Source organism: Pipra filicauda, unplaced genomic scaffold, assembly GCF_003945595.2.
Source record: "Pipra filicauda isolate LSUMZ 115617 unplaced genomic scaffold, ASM394559v2 scaffold45_size4122338_pilon, whole genome shotgun sequence".
NCBI lineage: Eukaryota > Metazoa > Chordata > Aves > Passeriformes > Pipridae > Pipra > Pipra filicauda.
The window spans coordinates 3,741,980-3,760,148 of NW_024104598.1; the positions used below are offsets into that span (position 1 = coordinate 3,741,980).

An 18,169-nucleotide genomic window follows, 5' to 3' on the forward strand; every position below is an offset into this window, starting at 1 on the left:
TGTCAGGGCTGAAAGCAAGCCCACTAATAATTTTAATATGGATTTATGTTAATTATTGATAGATAATATTTTACTCTTTAGTGTTCAGTATTTGGTTATTAGTAATACGTAATTTTTTTTTTAATACTCCTAAGCAAGATGCTGTTGGTGTCAGGGCTGAAAGCAAGCCCACCAATACTTTTAATTAGTATTGATGTTTATATTAATTAGTAATAAATAATATTTTAGTATTTAGTGCTCAGTACTTAGCAATTAGTAATATATAAAGTTTTTTTAATACTATTAAGAAGGGTACTGTGGCTGTCAGGGCTGAAAGCAAGCCCACTAATACTTTTAAATTAGTATTTATATTAATTAGTAATACATAATGTTTGAGTATTTATTGTTCAGTATTTAGCAATTAGTAATATATAATTTTTAAAAATATTAATAAGCAAGGTGCTGCGTGTGTCAGGCCTGAAGGCAATGGCAATAATATTTTTAATTAGTACTTATATTCATTAGTAATAGATAATATTTTACTATTTAGTTATTACTGATATACAGGATTTTTTTTAATACTACTAAGCAAGAGGCTGTTGATGTCAGGGCTGAAAACAAGCCCACTAATACTTTTAATTGTATTTATTTTCATTAATAATAGATAATATTTAACTATTTAGTTATTAGCAATATATAGTATTCTTTTTAATACTGTTAAGCAAGATGCTGTTGGTGTCAGGGCTGAAAGCAACCCAACTAATATTTTTAATTAGTATTTATATTCATTAGTAATAGATAATATTTTACTATTTAGTTATTAGTGATATATAGGATTTTTTTTAATTCTACTAAGCAAGAGGCTGTTGGTGTCAGGCTTGAAAGCAACCCCACTAATATTTTTAATTAGTATTTATATTCATTAGTAATAGATAATATTTTTTAATTTAATGTTCAGTATTTAGCAATTAGTAATATATAATTTTTTTAAAATACTACTAAGCAAGATGCTGTTGGTATCAGGGTTGAAAGCAAGCCCACTAATACTTTTAATTAGTATTTATATTTATATTAATTAGCAATAGATAATATTTTACTATCTAGTTATTAGTAATATATGGGGTTTTTTTTAATACTGCTAAGCAAGATGCTGTTGGTGTCAGGGCTGAAAGCAAGCCCACTAATACTTCTAATTAGTATTGATATTTATATTAATCAGTAATAGATAATAATTTAGTATTTATTATTCAGTATTTAACAATTAGTAATATATAATTTTTTAAAATACTAATAAGCAAGGTGCTGTGTGTGTCAGGCCTGAAAGCAAGCCCACTAATATTTTTAATTAGTATTTATATTAATTAGTAATAGATAATATTTTACTTTTTAGTTATTAGTGATATACAGTATTTTTTTTAATACTAGTAAGCAAGAGACTGTTGATGTCAGGGCTGAAAACAAGCCCACTAATACTTTTAAATTAGTATTTATATTTATGTTAATTAGTAATAGAAAATATTTGAGTATTTATTGTTCAGTATTTAGCAATTAGTGATATATCATTTTTTTAAATACTAATAAGCAAGATGCTGTTGGTGTCTGGACCGAAAGCAAGCCCACCAATACTTTTAATTACTATTTATATTTATATTAATTAGTAATAAATAGTACTTTAGTATTTAGTGCTCAGTATTTACAAATTAGTAATATTTAATGTTTTTGATACTACTAAGCAAGCAGTTCACCTTTGGGTGCCTTTAAAAAAACAAGCCTTTTGCGTGTGATTGTGGCTTCGTCGTGTCCCTTTTTCCGAGTGATTCTCAAGTCCTTCGCGAAGGAGGATCTTTTCCCGCAGCTCATCCAAGTGTTTGGGAGCGTTTAGTGCAGGAGTTGAGTGGAGCTGGGATGTGGCCCAGAGATCCTATATTTGAGGCTGTTGCTGAGTCCCAGACGGAGCCTTTTTCCGTTGGATCTCTCACCAAAGGCCGGGCCGTTCTCCCCGGCAGGTCGGGCTGACGTTCGCCATCGTGTTCGGAGTCATCATCTACCGGATCTCCACGGCCGCCGCCTTGGCCATCAGCTCCACGCCCTCGGGGCGCTCCAGCGTCCGCGTCACCGTCACCGCCACCGCCGTCATCATCAACCTGGTCGTCATCATCATCCTGGACGAGGTCTACGGCTGCATCGCCAGGTGGCTCACGCAGATCGGTGGGTTTAGGCCCTCGGCCGGTACTTGCTAGGCCGGTTCTAAACGAGGAGGACGTGGAAAAGTGCAGAAAAAGGGTGCTAAAAAAAACACCGTAGGGAAAAAAAAAACTTTTTGAGTCGTTTCCAAAAAGCGCCGGTAAAAAAAGGGTTCAGGAACCTTTTCAAGTGAGTTTTCATCCGTCTGCAAATGATTGTCGTGAAGGTCAGCCAGGTGTGGAATGAAACTGGAATTACTGTTGTAATGTGTCTGAATGGTGGGATCCTCAGCAGACTGACCACCCACCTCAAGAGATAGAGATATAGATATAATATAGATAGATAGATATTATACTGATTTTATATATAGATGTATAGATTATATAGATATTATAGAAAGATATAGATAGATATCACCTCAATAAATATATATATTTATATATTGAGAGAGAATATATATAAATAGACATACTATACATTATATATATAAAAGATATAAAAATATATAAATATATAATATATATTTTATATATAAATATATATTTTATATATAAATATACACAATATGCATTATATATATAAAATATATAAAATATATAAATATATATTTTATATAAAAATATATATTATAAATATATTTTTATATATAAATATATATAAAATATATAAATATATATTATATATAAATAAATATATTTTATATATAAATATACATAATATACATTATATATATAAAATATATAAAAATATATAACTATATAATATATATTTTATATATAAATGTATATTATATATAAATAAATATATATTATATCTAAATATATTTTTATATATAAATATACATTATATATATTATATAAATATACATTATATATAAAATATCTATAAAATATATTTTATATATATATAAAGTATATATAGATACATATATATACATATATATTATATAATACATTTATTATATTTTATATGTATATAAAAAATACAGATATACATGTATACATACATATATATAAGGCTATACATAAAAACCCCTTTGTTTAAAGGATGTTTTCCCAAAATCTATTCATGAGATCTTGAAGTATTGGAGGTAGGAGAATTCCTTAACGCTTTTTTTATCCATGTCACATTGGTTCCAGAGGTGCCAAAAACTGACAAGAACTTCGAAGAGAGGCTGATTTTCAAGGCTTTCCTGCTGAAATTCGTCAATGCCTACACCCCGATTTTCTACGTCGCCTTCTTCAAGGGCCGGTGAGTGATGCCCAAGGGCTGCTCAGGGTTTCAGCTTTTCAGGCCCAAACATCAGGTGGTCCCACTCAAAGGCGTGGATTGTGACATAAATTGCTCTAAGAACAAAATATCAGGAAGTATAAAATATATTAACTCTGACCATTGTGCCCTAGATTTGTTGGACGTCCAGGTGACTACGTCTACATTTTCCATTCTTTCCGGATGGAAGAGGTAATTGCATTTCCAGCCCGTCTGTGATCCTGCCGGGTGGGAGCACCCTCTGCCTCTGCCACAGGGATGCAGCAGGTTGTTCTGACTGTCCTTTCCCCTCTCCACCCCAGTGTGCTCCGGGCGGTTGCCTGATGGAGTTGTGCATCCAGCTCAGTATTATCATGCTGGGCAAGCAGCTGATTCAGAACAATTTGTTTGAGATTGGCATCCCGTAAGTAGAGACTTTTGTTTTCTTTTCTTTTTTTTTTTTTAAACAAATGTTTTTTACAGTGCACTGTGTGTGTCCACTGCCCCTGGATGTGAACGTGGCTCACAAGGCTGCGTGAAAGATTTTTCAGTAAGTCTGTGTTTGTAGAGCAGCAGGAGCTGAGGGGGCTTCAAAGCAGAACGGAATGACCAGAAACCTGGTCTAGTGGAAGGTGTCCCTGCCCATGGAACAAGATGAGCTTTAAGGTCCCTTCCAACCCAAACCATTCCGGGATTCCATGCTTCTGTGACTGGGAGTAGCTGCATCCTTGCTACGATGCATCCAGCAATGCAGGTGTCTTTCAAAAGTGCTGGGCAATCTGTTGCTTTCCTGCTGGTTAGCAAGAGGTGTCATGGTGAACAAGTGATTCAATTACAACCCTATTTTAGTGCCTGACCCCTTTGATGTATACTTTTATAGTATACACCTAATATACTTCTAGCACATTGTGGCTCTTGCACAGTTCTTATGAAAATAAGTTCAGTGCAAGCGTTATGAAATTATGTAAGAATTATGAAAATGTCATGCCTGTTAATGTAAATAACTGAGAAACGAGCAGAGGATGGAATTGTAACTGAATCATTTCCACTTCCCTCAGAAAAATGAAGAAATTTATCCGATACTTGAAATTAAAGCGTCGGCGCTCTTTGGACCATGAAGAGCACATGAAAAAAAAGCAGCGTTATGAAGTGGACTATAACCTGGAGCCTTTTGCTGGGCTCACCCCTGAATACATGGAAATGAGTGAGTGGGGTGGAAAGAAGGCATTTTAAGCCGTAATTATTCCGACTAATTGGGATGGAGGGCAGAGCTTTTCGAACTGCAGATTCGGTGGACATGAGGGTAACTTAATTATTGACGTGCACAGTCTTGGATTGCAGCATGTTTCAGCCAGCCCTGGCTGCTTGAGGGCTGAATTGTGCTCCCTGCTGTTCACAAGCCCTTACTTTAGCACGATATTGTAGATATTTTCTTTCAAGCCACGTGACATGTCACTGCCAAGTTTCAAATGCAAATGATTAAGTGGCATATTTTATCACCATAGGAAATAAATTACTTAATTAAGGTTTGATAATTTCCACACCAGAGTCTTTGGGTTTTTTTCTGAAATCTGGTCTAAATCTTCTGAAAGAGAGATGTGTCTCTAGGCCAGGCTGTACTCAACAGATCACACTTAATTTTTTTTTTTTCAAGTAATGCCTTATATTGAATGAGATAAATTAGAATATGTGGTGACCTTGATGTTCAGAGCACTTGAAACAGATGGAAATCTAATGCTACAGGCTAAGAGGTCATGCTGTCAGTTCCTAAAAATAAGAAAAGATGCAGTTACTGAGATCAGCATTTGGAAGTAACAGAGGCAGAGAAAGATGGGGCACTGGCAGTGCCAGGATGAGCATGACATCAGTGCAACATCCTCAGCAAACAAAAAGCAGATACATCCCAGGTTGTAGGAAGCAAGTTATTCCCAGCAGAGGCAGAGAATCAGTCGTGTCCTTTCCAAAGCTTCCAGTGGGATTGGTGAAGGCTAAAAACCTGCCAGGTGGAACGTGGCAAGTTTAGGCAGAGCTGACACTGTTGCTGCCATAACCCCGCTCCCTCAGGTCATTCCTGTGCCAGCCTTGCCCATGGAAAAATTGTTTTAGGAGCTTCCCCATCCTTGTGGTTACTTTTCCTCGTGTTTTGTGAGGTGGCAACGGGCCCTTTCCATGCCTGAGTGGAGCAGCCATCATGCAAACTGTGCCTGACGCAGAAAATGGGATTTAATCTCCCAGAACTTGTCATCTTGTCAGACGTTGGGGGATGGCACTGACGTGGTGCTGGAAGCATTTGGTAAATACTGCCCACAGCCACTGAAAGGGTTTCTTTTCCTTTCCAGTTATCCAGTTTGGGTTTGTGACTTTGTTCGTTGCGTCCTTCCCTCTGGCACCTTTGTTTGCTTTATTGAACAACATCATTGAAATCCGTCTGGATGCCAAAAAGTTTGTTACTGAGCTGAGGAGACCGGTAGCAGTGAGAGCAAAGGATATAGGTAAGTGCTTATTGCTGCTGTATCCCTGTTTGCTTATTCCTGGATTGATGGCAGGATGTTGTTGTGCTGAGTTAGTTTCAATAACAGGAAGATATTTATAGGAAAATTCAAAACATTAGGCTGTGGCTTAGCTGTGAACCGCCATAACTCATCGAGGCTTTGCTTTTAAAATAGGAAGACCAGAGCTTTAAATTCGGATTAATATTTTATTAAGCAAACATTATCACTTTTTAAATCAAAGCAATCAATGCAGTGGCAAAATATCTCACATGCTTCTGCACAACAACGGCCCTTCCCGGCAATGCAGTTTTCTTGCAGAAGCAAAACTTTCTGTGTTTAATAACTCTGGACTGGCCTCAGAAACACCCTTGGGAGTGAGAGGAGATTCAGAAGGCTGTGAGTAAATGTATCCCTACTCAGCAAGAACATCAGAAGGGTGAAAGCTGCAGTGAATGTGGCTGGAACTGGGCTCTGCTGTACAGACCAGTTGCCCCCTTACTGGGGGGGGCCCAACAGCTCCGGGTGTATGTGACAAGGAAGCTGTTTCTCCCAAATGTTGGTTATTTGTGACTAAAAAAGGTCGTTAAAATAAAAATAGAAATAAAACAATTGTCTTTATTACACAGCCGGCCAACGAGAGCAGAGAAGTTTGTGGCCTGTTACTAAACTCAGGGTTCATTCTGCTGTTGTCCAGGCAGAGCTTTTCCATGGGCTCATCCCTGTGCCCTGGGATCACCCTAAACTTGAAGAACACATCATGTTTTGTCAAGGGCTTTGCCATGACTTTGCTTTGGGGGTGGTTTTTTTTGTGGCTGCCTGATTTGATGCTGTGGGTTGCTGGTGGAGGTGGTGGGGAGGGTGTTGTTGGTTTTTTGGTTGTGGTGGGGTTTGGATTTGGGGGTTTTTTTTAATTTGTTTTTGAGAGGATGTTAATTGCAATTCGCTGCAATTTAATACTGGTCTTGTGGGTGAAAGAACCTCACTTCTTTCAGAGACATCCTGAAGTCACACTGAGAGGGCCACAGACAAAGCAGACAAGTTTTTTAGCACAGGGATTGTCAGGATCAGGAGAGGGACAAGGTCCCACCTGCCTAAGGCAGTGGGTAACCACAAACAGAGGTCTATCCCTGCTTCCACAGACACTCTCATACCTTTTCCTGAAGTTCTGTGCTCTGCCCAGGCTGGTTTGTGTGTGCTCTGCCAGAAAGCCAGGCTGGAGGAGCCTTCCAGGGACATCACCCTGTGTAAAGCCACCTACATCTCCCTTTTATGCCAAGCATTCCTCTCTCTCTCTCACACTTGCCTTCCTCTTCCTCAAAGAAGCTTTTAGCTTAAAACCTAAAAAAAAAAAATAAAAAAAAAACAGGTGCTCAAACATAGCTTTGGAAGACAGATTTGGGCTCCCTTTGCTTACAGGTCATTAAATTCATTTCTTATAATTTGTTCTTTTTTTATTTAAAATATAACTGTAGTTTGGGTGCCCTTAACACTGTTAACTAAAAATGTAATTTATGTAATTTTAGGGACTAGAACAGGATTTACATGTCTGTCTCTTTCCTTAGGAATCTGGTATAACATCCTCAGAGGGATTGGAAAGCTTGCTGTCATCATAAACGTAAGTAGATCAGCATGAACAAAACTTGAATTCAATAGGCCGGCTTTTCCATTCTGCTCCATTAGTTTTATTTCAGCATAAATCCCTTAAATCAAGTGAAAGTATATGATTTAGAAACTTTTGGGACTATCAGAGAATTAGCTGCAGTGTTTATTTTAAAGTTGTGATAGTAGTAGCAATAATATAAAATAGTAGCTAGTCATTGCAGCTTTTTCTCCGTAATGTTTTCATAAAACAGCTTTGCCCTTCAAACAAATATGACCACGGCTGCTTACTTTTGCTCCTTTGAAATACTTTCACTAAGATGATGTATTTTTTAATTTCAGTGCTATTTTGGGTCTGGTATGAGATGAGAATCAGTTCAGCTCCTCAGAGCACAGTGTCCCTCCGTTGAAAATCTGCCCAATGCTCCCACCCAGAGAGTGCTGAAAACCCTGAAAATATTTTTATTTCAACATCAAAATCCACATCCCAGCCCTTAGAAAAATTTAGCACACCTGGATATATTAATGTTTGTGCTTCTCTAGTACTCTATAGGAATAGACATCCACAATGATCATCCTTCTTGCACCCCAGCTGGGGAAAGACGAAAACAAAAGCTGTTTGCAGTGCAGCAAACCAGGGACTGTGTGGGGCTTATGGCCACATGTCCATAGACTCACTTGGGTTTTTTTTTTTACATTATCCAGACCGAAAATTCCTTCAGTTTGTCCCCAGGGGTCTGTTGGGCTGTGGCAAAACCATTCTTTTGGTTATTTGGTCTGCTGCCTTAGTTTGTCTTTACTATTTCTCCTCTTTTTCTTTGGAAATAATTTCTCTATGTTTTTTCTCTTTTCTTCTGTGTAGTCTCTTTGTCAGTGTTATTTTTCCCTCTTTGGTCAATGTACTATTCCTCTTTACCATAAAATAAATAAAACATTTTGTACTGTGTTTGTTCCACATGTACATGAGATTTATGCCACTGAGAATGTTTCACAATAATGATAAATGAGGAAGGCTAAAGTTATGGAGAACTCAGCCAAATTGGCTGTTGTGCATTTTCTGTACAATCTTTTTTAAAAAAAAAAAAAAAAAACAAAACAAAAAAAAAAATTTAAATAACCGACTGAAATGCAATTTCTGTGACCACAAAAATAAAACTGGGCTCCGTCTGCTCATCCTTTTATCTTGATGGAGTTAAAAAACCACACACAATTAATGGCCCTTTTGCGGCGCAACGAGAACTTGAAGAGTCGATTCACTGCCGGTTGTTTGCAGGACAGGAAAAGCGCTTGGAAATCAATCAGTTGGACCTTGTGCAATGCACCAGGGACAAGCTGTGACTGGGGCAAGGGGAAGCAGTGCTGTGTTAGCTCTCCTCTGGTGCTGGGGGTACAGCTGCTCCGTGCTCTGGGGGGCTCGGATGATCCACGGATATCTCAGTTGGCGTGGAATTACTCCGTCTAATATGCTGCGACTCAGAAGAGCAGAGCAGCAAACAGAGCCTTGTTGCAGCAGTGAACGCCCCATTTTTAGGGCCCTGAAGGCTGCAGCGTCCCCTGAGTTGCACGAGTTGTTTGGGCAATTAATGAGGGTGTTATTAAACGAAGCAGTGCCTGGATATTGCGCTCACTCTTTACTCTTGTGGCTTAGGCATTTGTGATCTCATTCACATCCGACTTCATTCCACGCCTCGTGTACCTGTACATGTACAGTGAGAATGGCACCATGCATGGCTTCGTCAACCATACACTATCCTCTTTTAATGTCAGCGATTTCCAAGCAGGAACAGCTCCAAACGACCCCTTGGATCTTGGCTACGAGGTCCAGATATGCAGGTACTCCCTTCAATGATATGAAGTGTTTTCGCAGCCGGCCGAGGACGTGGCAAATTTTTACATCCCTTGTATTTTCAGTTCCTTTTTAGCACCTTGGTAGGCTTTATATCCATTGTCTTGAACACCCTGGCTTACATGTTAAGCAATCACAAAGCCTGAATATGAATTGCTGCTTCTCTTTTGGGAAATGGAGATTAGCATTAGTTAAATTCACTGTTTGTCCGTGCAAAGAGAACAAGGAGGAAAGAGACATTCCAGGGGAGAAAAAAAAAGAAAGATGACTTTCACATGTAGTGAAAACTTACAGAAATTGATCAGGGGAAAAAAAACCTTGCCTTTATAATAATATTGTTTTTATATATTTTTAAATATTTTATATATTAATTTATATATATATTTTATATTTTAGATTATTATTTATAATAATATTATATTTATATTTATTTATATAAAATAATAATTGTGTTTTATATAAACATACATATCACATTTATATTCTTTATATATTTGACAGTGCAAGTTAATTGGCTGCAATGACCTTTAAACAGAAAAATCTAAAAACTCTAAGATGAAAGGGAAAAAAAAAAACAACCAAAATTGCATAAGTATTACCTTTGCTTGCTTTTACTTTCTCCTGGTTCCCTTCTGGTGATCTCTGGGCACAGGATGAATGAGGCTGGCAAACAGGTTTTAGCACAGAACTCACTGAACAGCAGTGTCAGTGTCATGGTCTAAAAGCAAAATGCCAAGTTTATTTGCTTTCTAATCCCAGGCACTTTCTTCTTGCCATTCCATCAGTTCTTTAATAGTTCAAGGACTTTTAAATCATTTGAAAATATGGGGCCCTAATTCTTTCAAAATATTGACAGGATGCTGTGGTTTTGAACTGGTTTTTACTGAGATCAGTATTTTTGCCTTCAAAATTAGTTTGAAAAATAGATGTTGTCCTTTTACCTATCTTAAAACAAAATAAATCATCTGAGCTGTGTATTTTACTCCATCTTATGAAAAATTGATACTATTTGTACTAAGCAGAGGGTATTAAGATGGAAGACCTTTAAATGTGAGTAAAGCTTGAAGGTTATGGGAGACTTTCAGCTGTGCCTTGCTTCTGAAAGGTTGATTACAGCATCATGCTGTAATAGTGAACTTTCTTTTAGACAGTTCCACTTATTGTTTGACTCCTTGGTATTAATTGTTTGTCCCAGTGCTGAAATTTCTGAATGACATCACCGATTTACTGAGTCTTGTTTTGCAGATACAAAGATTATCGAGAACCCCCCTGGTCTGAAAACAAATATGACATTTCAAAGGATTTCTGGGCTGTCCTAGCAGCAAGATTAGCCTTTGTGATAGTTTTCCAGGTAGGTTACACTGCAGGCCGCCCTTGGGAATGAGTTATTAGGCCAAAGAAATATCTTCTTTCACAGTTGTTTCATGGAAAAGCAAAAGAAATTTGCCCATCCTTATCACCCTCTTCGTACCACCAACCCAGGTACAGGTATATCCTCAGTGGAAAAATCCATCCCCAGGGATTCCCTGAACTGGTTTGGTGCAGAAGAACTTAATGACTTTAGAGAGCAGCAAAGCACAAGGCTGATACTAATTAAGTCCCACCAATTTCTCCCGTGGGACATCAACAATTTCAATGAAGCAGCATAAATTTCATCCAAAATCATTTTTAGAGCTAGCCAAGACATGAAATTTCAGAAATTTTCCCAGTTACAGTTTAAGTTGCACCTGAACAAGAAAGCAAAATATTGTAATTTTTCCTCAAATTACATTATTCCATCACAACAGTGACGTTGGTTATTGTGACACAAGTGTTTTAAGTTTGCCTTACCTGAAAAACTTGTTTCAGAAATTTATGGGGGTTTTTTTGGATAAAATATGTATCTTTTTGTGAAAGACCCCCCCCCCCTTCCCTTGAATCAAGGTTTTTAAATCAGAAACATTTAATTGGAATGTGTTTTACGAGGTGCCACCACTTTGCCTCTTGCATTTGCTTCTGCCTTCCTTGCTGCAAAACTCCTGAGCCATTTATCACTGCCAGTATTTCCTTTGGAATTCTCAGTGGCTGTGGCAGTATTTGTACAGACATCACAGAGATCTGAGCCTGAGGTGTTTTTTTTTTTTCTAGCATGAGCAAGCAGTTGAGGTGAATTCGGTTCAGCACCAGCCTTGTGACATGCAGCTGATCCCAACTCAAATATTGTCCTTTCTTCATCCTTCCTCCCTGAGTACACCAAAACCAGCCCCTTTCCCCACAGCCACCCTTTTCATTTGACCTTGCTGACATTTTCTCACAACTTCATTTCCAGAACTTGGTCATGTTTATGAGTGACTTTGTGGACTGGATTATCCCAGACATTCCCAAGGACATTAGTCAGCAGATTCACAAAGAGAAGGTTCTCATGGTGGAGGTCTTCATGAGGGAGGAGCAAGGGAAGCTGCACATGCTGGAAACCTGGAAAGACAAGGACAAGAGAAAAGGTGAAAACTGTAACAATCACAGCCCCAGACTCTCCAGGAGCCACAGTGGGAGCTTGTCCTCCTGCCATTCCTATCCTCTGGATGTGTAGAGGAGGAGGGAGCTGAGTATGTCGGGGCATTCCACAAAGACACAAAGGGCAGGACTCGAGTAATGGACAACCTGGTGCATGTTGAAGGATGTGCTGCCATTTCGCTCCCATCTTTGTGAGAAATGCCCTTCTTGCAGACATGGAGGACCACATTCTATTTCTGGTAACGTTCTTTTTCTTTTGCACAAGCAGTAAATGCAGGGAATTTTTATATTTCATCATTACATAACACTCTTGACGTTGGCGTGCATTAATAAATGCAGGTACTTAGTACATCTTGCTAGAGATATTCTCTGAGAATTTGACCTTAGCCTATTAATTAATGGATGAAGTAAAAGGTAAATTTTAAATAATAATAATAACAAAATATTTTTGGAAACCCAGGTTTGAAGGTCCATGGGGTAACTTGATAAATTATATGCAAAATCAGCTCTAGAGTGGAGAGAACCCACGTAAAGCCTCCCAGACTGACTCGCTTTCCAAGACTGGGTTTAGCTCTGTGCCTGAAACAAGCAGAGCTTCAGTGTCACACCAGGTGTTTAGGGCACTTGTGGCAACTTGCTGCGCATCCAAGACCTTCAGAACCATCAGGAAAGGGAATCTGGAAAGTATTTTTTTTTTTAACCACTGGGCGACTGATGCAGATGGAGCTACCCCGGTGCCCCAGGCTGCAGTTCCCAGCAGCTCCCTCCCCTCGTGGCCAGGCAGCAGCAGCAGCACAATTTTGGGATCCTCCCAGCAGGGAGATGATCACAGAGCATTTTGGGACATGCCCTGAACTAACGAGCACACGTGGAGCTCCAGTGACTCGCACTGCCCTGCCCAGTACTCGGACACTGTTGTTGCTGAGGAAAATCCCCTTTTCCCTGTTGTTTTAGCACATCCCCTTTCCCAGCCAGGTTTTCCCCTGTAGCCCTGTGTCCTCTGCAGGAGAAGGGAGTCTCTGCAGCCCAGTTTCTCCCACAGATTTTTCTGCTGTTGAATGGCATTTCCCAGGGGCTGTGCCAGAGGAGTTAAACCCAAAACGTGTCCCACTCACTGTCTTCAGTGGAAGTTTTGCCTGCACTGGGGCTACAGGACCAGACCTTCAGTTAGTTACAGGACTCTTCTTTTGTCTTAAAATACTCTATCTTTTGTACAAGGAGCTTCCCTAAAGTATAAGTGTAAAATCCTTACCCACCATGCCTAGTTAAACCCCATCAGTACAACTCTTTTTAAGCATAATACATTTTAGTTTTGCTTTGTCAACCGATAAAACTGCACTTCCAAATAATATTGGTGCAATTAACCTAATTTCTTTTATTGCTTTGTCTTGTCCGTGGCACTTGCATTGCAAATATAAAACTGAAAAAAGAAAATAAAAAGGAAAGATTTCTTTAGAGTCTAACTACTGTATGGTTTGTTAAAAAACCAAAAGTCAAAAGGCTGTTTTCAAGAGAAGTTGGTTATTTCTTTTTTCCTTTTCCTTTTTTTTTTGCCAAACTAATTTAAAGATTAATGCTAGAACTTTTAAAAAAAATTGCCATATTTAGCTTTTGATATATTTATTTGTTTTAAAGTATGTGATAAACTTGATATTTTTCTGTAGTCTGTCCAAAGAAGGTACCAGAAGAGAAATTATGTGGAAGAAAGAAAATGGTATTAACCAAATATTCTTGAAGCTTATTTAAAATATTGATCCAACCAAAGATTTTTATTAATAAAGGGCTTATATTTTGTTAACTCTTGTTTCTGTTGTATTTTGACTTGCAGGAATGTCACTATTTTTAAAATTTGTAACTTATGATAGTGTGTTACTGGAGGGCCAAATCCTGCCTGATCTATTCCCACGTAAGTGTTATTCCTGGTAGTGAGTGTTTTACCAGATCAGGCCCACTGACTGCAAAAGGACTGTGAGTGGGAATAATTCAAGCAGAATTCTGTCCACACATCTTGTTGAAAACATGTTCTTCCTCTCATTCCTTGGTAGCCCAAAAGATCCAGAAGAAAGACAAACCTGAACTACCTGTTCTGAAGAGAAATCTTAGGGAACGTCCTTGAAGGGGGATTTAATTTGTAAATACTCACCTGAAAGTATTCCCAACTTAATACTGACATTCCTGTAAATGATAGAACTATATCCTGAACACATACTTAGCAGAGTTTTTCATTATTTGCTGAAATCATGAAATAGTAAAAGTTGCTTATACTTTCTTTTGTACAGTAAATTGTTTGAAATGGAATTTTGTATATAAAAATCTGTATTACTACTTAGATATCTATAAAATTCTTTCATGGAATCATTTTTTTTAAGAAAAGCAAATATATACTAAATCTGTTTTATTTTGGTTTTGGTTTGTTTTTTGGTTTATTGGGTTTTTTCTTTTCCTTTGAACACTTATTTGAAATAAACTTAAATATGCAAGAGTTTTTCCTGTGGGACAGGTTCTGTTCCCAGCTCTCCTTGTGCTCTGAGTGTACAGACATCTTCCTAACAAAGCCAAAGGTACATCTGGGGTTTTGAGCTGCTTGGAAGACCCACATGGAGATAAAGTGAATCCCCCCTGAAATCCTTCTGTCTCCAGGAGCACAGAGGGAGTTTTTGGCTGCACTGTAGACACTAAATATTAAGTGATGGCTCTTAGCCTGGGAGCTTTCATTTTCTTCTGATTTAATCTTTGGCATTTAGCAGAGCATAGCGTGTAGGAGCTTTCACTAGGACATTTGAAATGGGCTCCTAACGAGGGAGAATGCTAATTGCTCCGTTCTTTTAATTTGAAAAGTGGATTAATTACTAAGAGTGGAATGGTGAAACCAAAGGAATGAAGCTCAGGGATTCCTTTGACTCAACTCTGAGGGGAAGCAGAGTGGATGTCACACTTTCGCTGCCTTGAGGGACCTTCACAGGCAAAGCTGGGCTCAGAACTTGATTTTACTGGTTGAAATTTTTTCATCTTCTCCCATTTAACTGTTCTGGGAGAAGGCAAAGCATGAGGCTTCGTGCCAATCCTCCTTTTCTAGCCAGAAAATATGAAACACTCTAACTCGTGGCATTTAGTTGGAAGGTGGGAATTTTGTTCTGAGGAAATGAACACCAGAAGCAGGTAAATCACAGCCCAGTTGGTAACTGTTTGGGTTTGTCAGTTCTTAAAGACAAAACAGTAAATAAGACCTTGTTAGATATAAGATAATGCCTTCCAAAAACAGGCTTGCACTGTGGTTGGTTGTGGTACTTCTCCTGAGAGTTTTCTCATATTTGGGATGTGAGTAGAAACAAGTTTGTTTTTTAGCAATAGCAAATTTGAGGCAGGATTATGCTAATAAGGATTCACTGGAAGAGAGCGGGGGAAAAAATAAACTTAAAACAGAGAAGCAGGGATCTGGAAGTGACCAAGGGATACCTGAACATTCCTCAATGTGACTCCCAGGGACTGTATGGGCCAGCTTGGATGAAAGATAGCAAAACAAGTATTTTATTTGTAAAAATACAGCTGGATTCTGCATTGATATGACAGTATCTCCAGAACATGCATTCAACCTGTTCTTGGCCTGCTTCTGCCCCAAAACTGTAAGTACAAAATCCCACTTCCCAGCCCTGCTTTGATCGAAGAGAGGAAAAAAAAATCCCAAACCCAAAGTCCTAATGTATTAAAGAGGAAAGTCATTATACCAGTTTGCTTGGTCCAAGAGAGGAAAGATTACTGCTGGAAATGGCTCTACAGAGCCATCTACAGATCATTTTTGAACCGTTGCTAAATCAGTTTGCTTTTTGCCATCCAAAGTTTGTAGCAAAGAGACAATGTCGGTTGGTGCATCCGGGGAGGAAATCATACCCACCCTATTGTGTGGCCAGCAGGAGTCTAAATCTTCTGGATTTCTATGTCATTGTGTTTCTAAGATACTGTCCTACAAATATTTTGCAGTCTCAAATAGCTTAAGGATGAATAAGTCTCACGTCAAGGCACGGACACATTTCTATTTTTAAACCCTCCCATGCTCTGTGGTCCCGAGCTGTTAATGATCCTTTTGGCTGTGGTGATTTCCAATTAGCAATGACAATTTACTTTTCATCCTGATACCTAAGGAGTCTGACCTCTCCTGAAGCTCCATAGGTCACTTGAGTGCATTTATATTTACCTCTGAAGTTTTCAGAATAAACAACTTTTCTTCCTCTTGCCGCTGAAGAAACCCTGTCTTAAAATTTATACGAATTCCATTCAAACTCTGGTTCAATTCTTTTGCACATTTGAGCACTGTTTATTCCATGACCAAACAAAATATGCCATTTTTAGTCCAACGGAGAAAAACCAAAGTTCTTTTTTTAACCTTCTTTTTTTAGCCCAACAGGCCTTTTGGAAGAAGAAACCGACTATTAATGGGGCTTCTTTTGAATTTTAAGCTCCATCCTTCATTTTTAATGCCATGCACGCCACCTGAAGCCAAAGGAAGTAATTCCATTGATTCCCCGTGATTGCAGCATAATTTGCATGAGGCTAAGAATTGCTTATTGAATGATTGGTTCCAGTTTGAATAAAAACTCATGACAGTTATTGCAGGTTATTTTTATAACCCACAGTGTCAGCTAATGCCAAAATACGTTGATGCAGATGCCTTGTGTGAGCAGTAAAGAGTTGGGTGCCCCGTTCTAGTTTCCACCAGGTAAAGGGCTTGGAAAATCCAGTCATATCAAGTTTTAAAGATTTTGAGGTCATAGCTTTCACCTTGCTCGGTACTGCCTCTGTGAGAAAATGCAGGCCAAAATGGGAAAGACATCCACTGGGATGCTCATGAGAAAAACATATAAGATATTGAGAGTGTTTGTGCTAAACAAACTTAAAAAATAATAAATAAATAATAAAGCCCATTTTTCAGGGCAAGAGGCAGGTAGTTAAGCAACCTGTCTTGGAGCAAAAGAAAAGGTTATTCCTTATTTTTACTTCCACAGGGAAAGAGTGGCCACCTTCTCTAGCAGGAATATGAGATGGAGGTTGGGGAAAGGTGCAAATAGGGAAGAGAGGAAGGAAAGGCTTTTGGCTGACGCTCTCACACCCAAGTTAGCTGACAGATCAGCCACAGAAGTTGTTTTTTCTGGAAAGAGACTGGCTTCCTAAGGCAAGGACATCTTGTAGGTGGGTTATCAGGCAGCCTTTGCTGGTGTTCCTGCAGCAATGTGCCATCTCATCCTGCCAAGTCATACAACCCTGTCAGTCCTGTGTTGAAAGCTGGAAAGCTTTGGTCCTTTGGAAGGAATGGGATGGAAACAGAGTAGGAAGGAGACAATATCTCCAGGATCAGTGAGAGTGTGGTGACTGTGCCTTCTCCGCCGCATTGAGAATAACACCACGATCCTTGGCAATCAAAAACAAAACAGTTCCTCTCAGAACACTGAGCAGATCAACCTATAAACTCTCACTCAGGTTCCAGAACTTGTGAAGTTCTGTCCTGGTGGGTACAAGCCCTTTGGCTCTGCAGCAGGTAAGTTCTCAAGCCCCAGAGGGGACGTGCAGGTGAGTGGCTGCTCTGCCGGTGCTCATGAGCATGGAATTCCCAGCTGTCCTGGCTGGAGCGTGTAATTACAGGAGCAGCTCACACTTCTTAAGGTATTAATCTTCAAAGTACATCTGTAGGTAAAGAAGGAAGGTGATTGCAAGTAATTAACCATCAAGTGAGAAAGTAAGAAATCTCAGCAGGCCAGACTTACTGCACAACCTCTCTGGGCAGGAAGAAATGGGTCTGCAGTCTGGTGGTTCTGGGCCACACTCCTGAAGTTTTTTAGGTATTTTACTCTACTCAAGCACTGTTGGAAGCAGGAGGGAATCGGAAGCAGCGAAGGAACAGTGAAAATCCAGAGAGTAAATTACTGTGAATTTCAGCTACATCATCTTCATCCTGTCTTTAAAGGGCGAAAGAAGTAAAACCAAGAGTCGGTTCTGAAATTCTACTAAGCCCCTTGACTTCTGTCTTTTTGAATTTTTACTTCTGAAACCAAATTTCTCTGTTATCTTTAGAACGCTTGTCTTTTAGCTCTGACCAGGGAGAGCTGGAGAGCTAAGCTGGTCATCACCTCTGGGGTTTCTTGTGGATAAGAAGTGACAATTAAACACTGCCAGATTGAGGTACTTGGCAAAGATGTGGCACAGGCTCCATCTGCTTTAAAAAGCCTCCCTCCAAACCTGGTGAATAGCAGCAAAGCGAAATACATGTCCATGTGTATTTGAGAGACGAGAGAGGGAGAGATGTTGGGTCTGATCTTAAATTACAAGTCATTTAATT

At 38.9% G+C, this 18,169-nt stretch overlaps 1 protein-coding gene across 2 annotated transcripts in view; it reads left to right on the plus strand.

Moving 5' to 3' along the window:
* The window catches only part of ANO1 (anoctamin 1), a 79,203-nt gene extending 64,936 nt beyond the window's left edge, over nt 1–14,267 (plus strand). For both annotated transcript variants that reach the window (XM_039386034.1, XM_027732449.2), the window contains 10 exons: nt 1,986–2,187; nt 3,303–3,414; nt 3,567–3,624; nt 3,735–3,835; nt 4,470–4,615; nt 5,751–5,903; nt 7,466–7,518; nt 9,151–9,335; nt 10,594–10,699; nt 11,657–14,267. In XM_039386034.1, the coding sequence (XP_039241968.1) occupies nt 1,986–2,187; nt 3,303–3,414; nt 3,567–3,624; nt 3,735–3,835; nt 4,470–4,615; nt 5,751–5,903; nt 7,466–7,518; nt 9,151–9,335; nt 10,594–10,699; nt 11,657–11,917 (1,377 nt within the window). In that variant the 3' untranslated portion in view covers nt 11,918–14,267. The remainder of the gene's footprint in view (nt 1–1,985; nt 2,188–3,302; nt 3,415–3,566; nt 3,625–3,734; nt 3,836–4,469; nt 4,616–5,750; nt 5,904–7,465; nt 7,519–9,150; nt 9,336–10,593; nt 10,700–11,656) is intronic.
* Nucleotides 14,268–18,169: the final 3,902 nt, after the last annotated feature.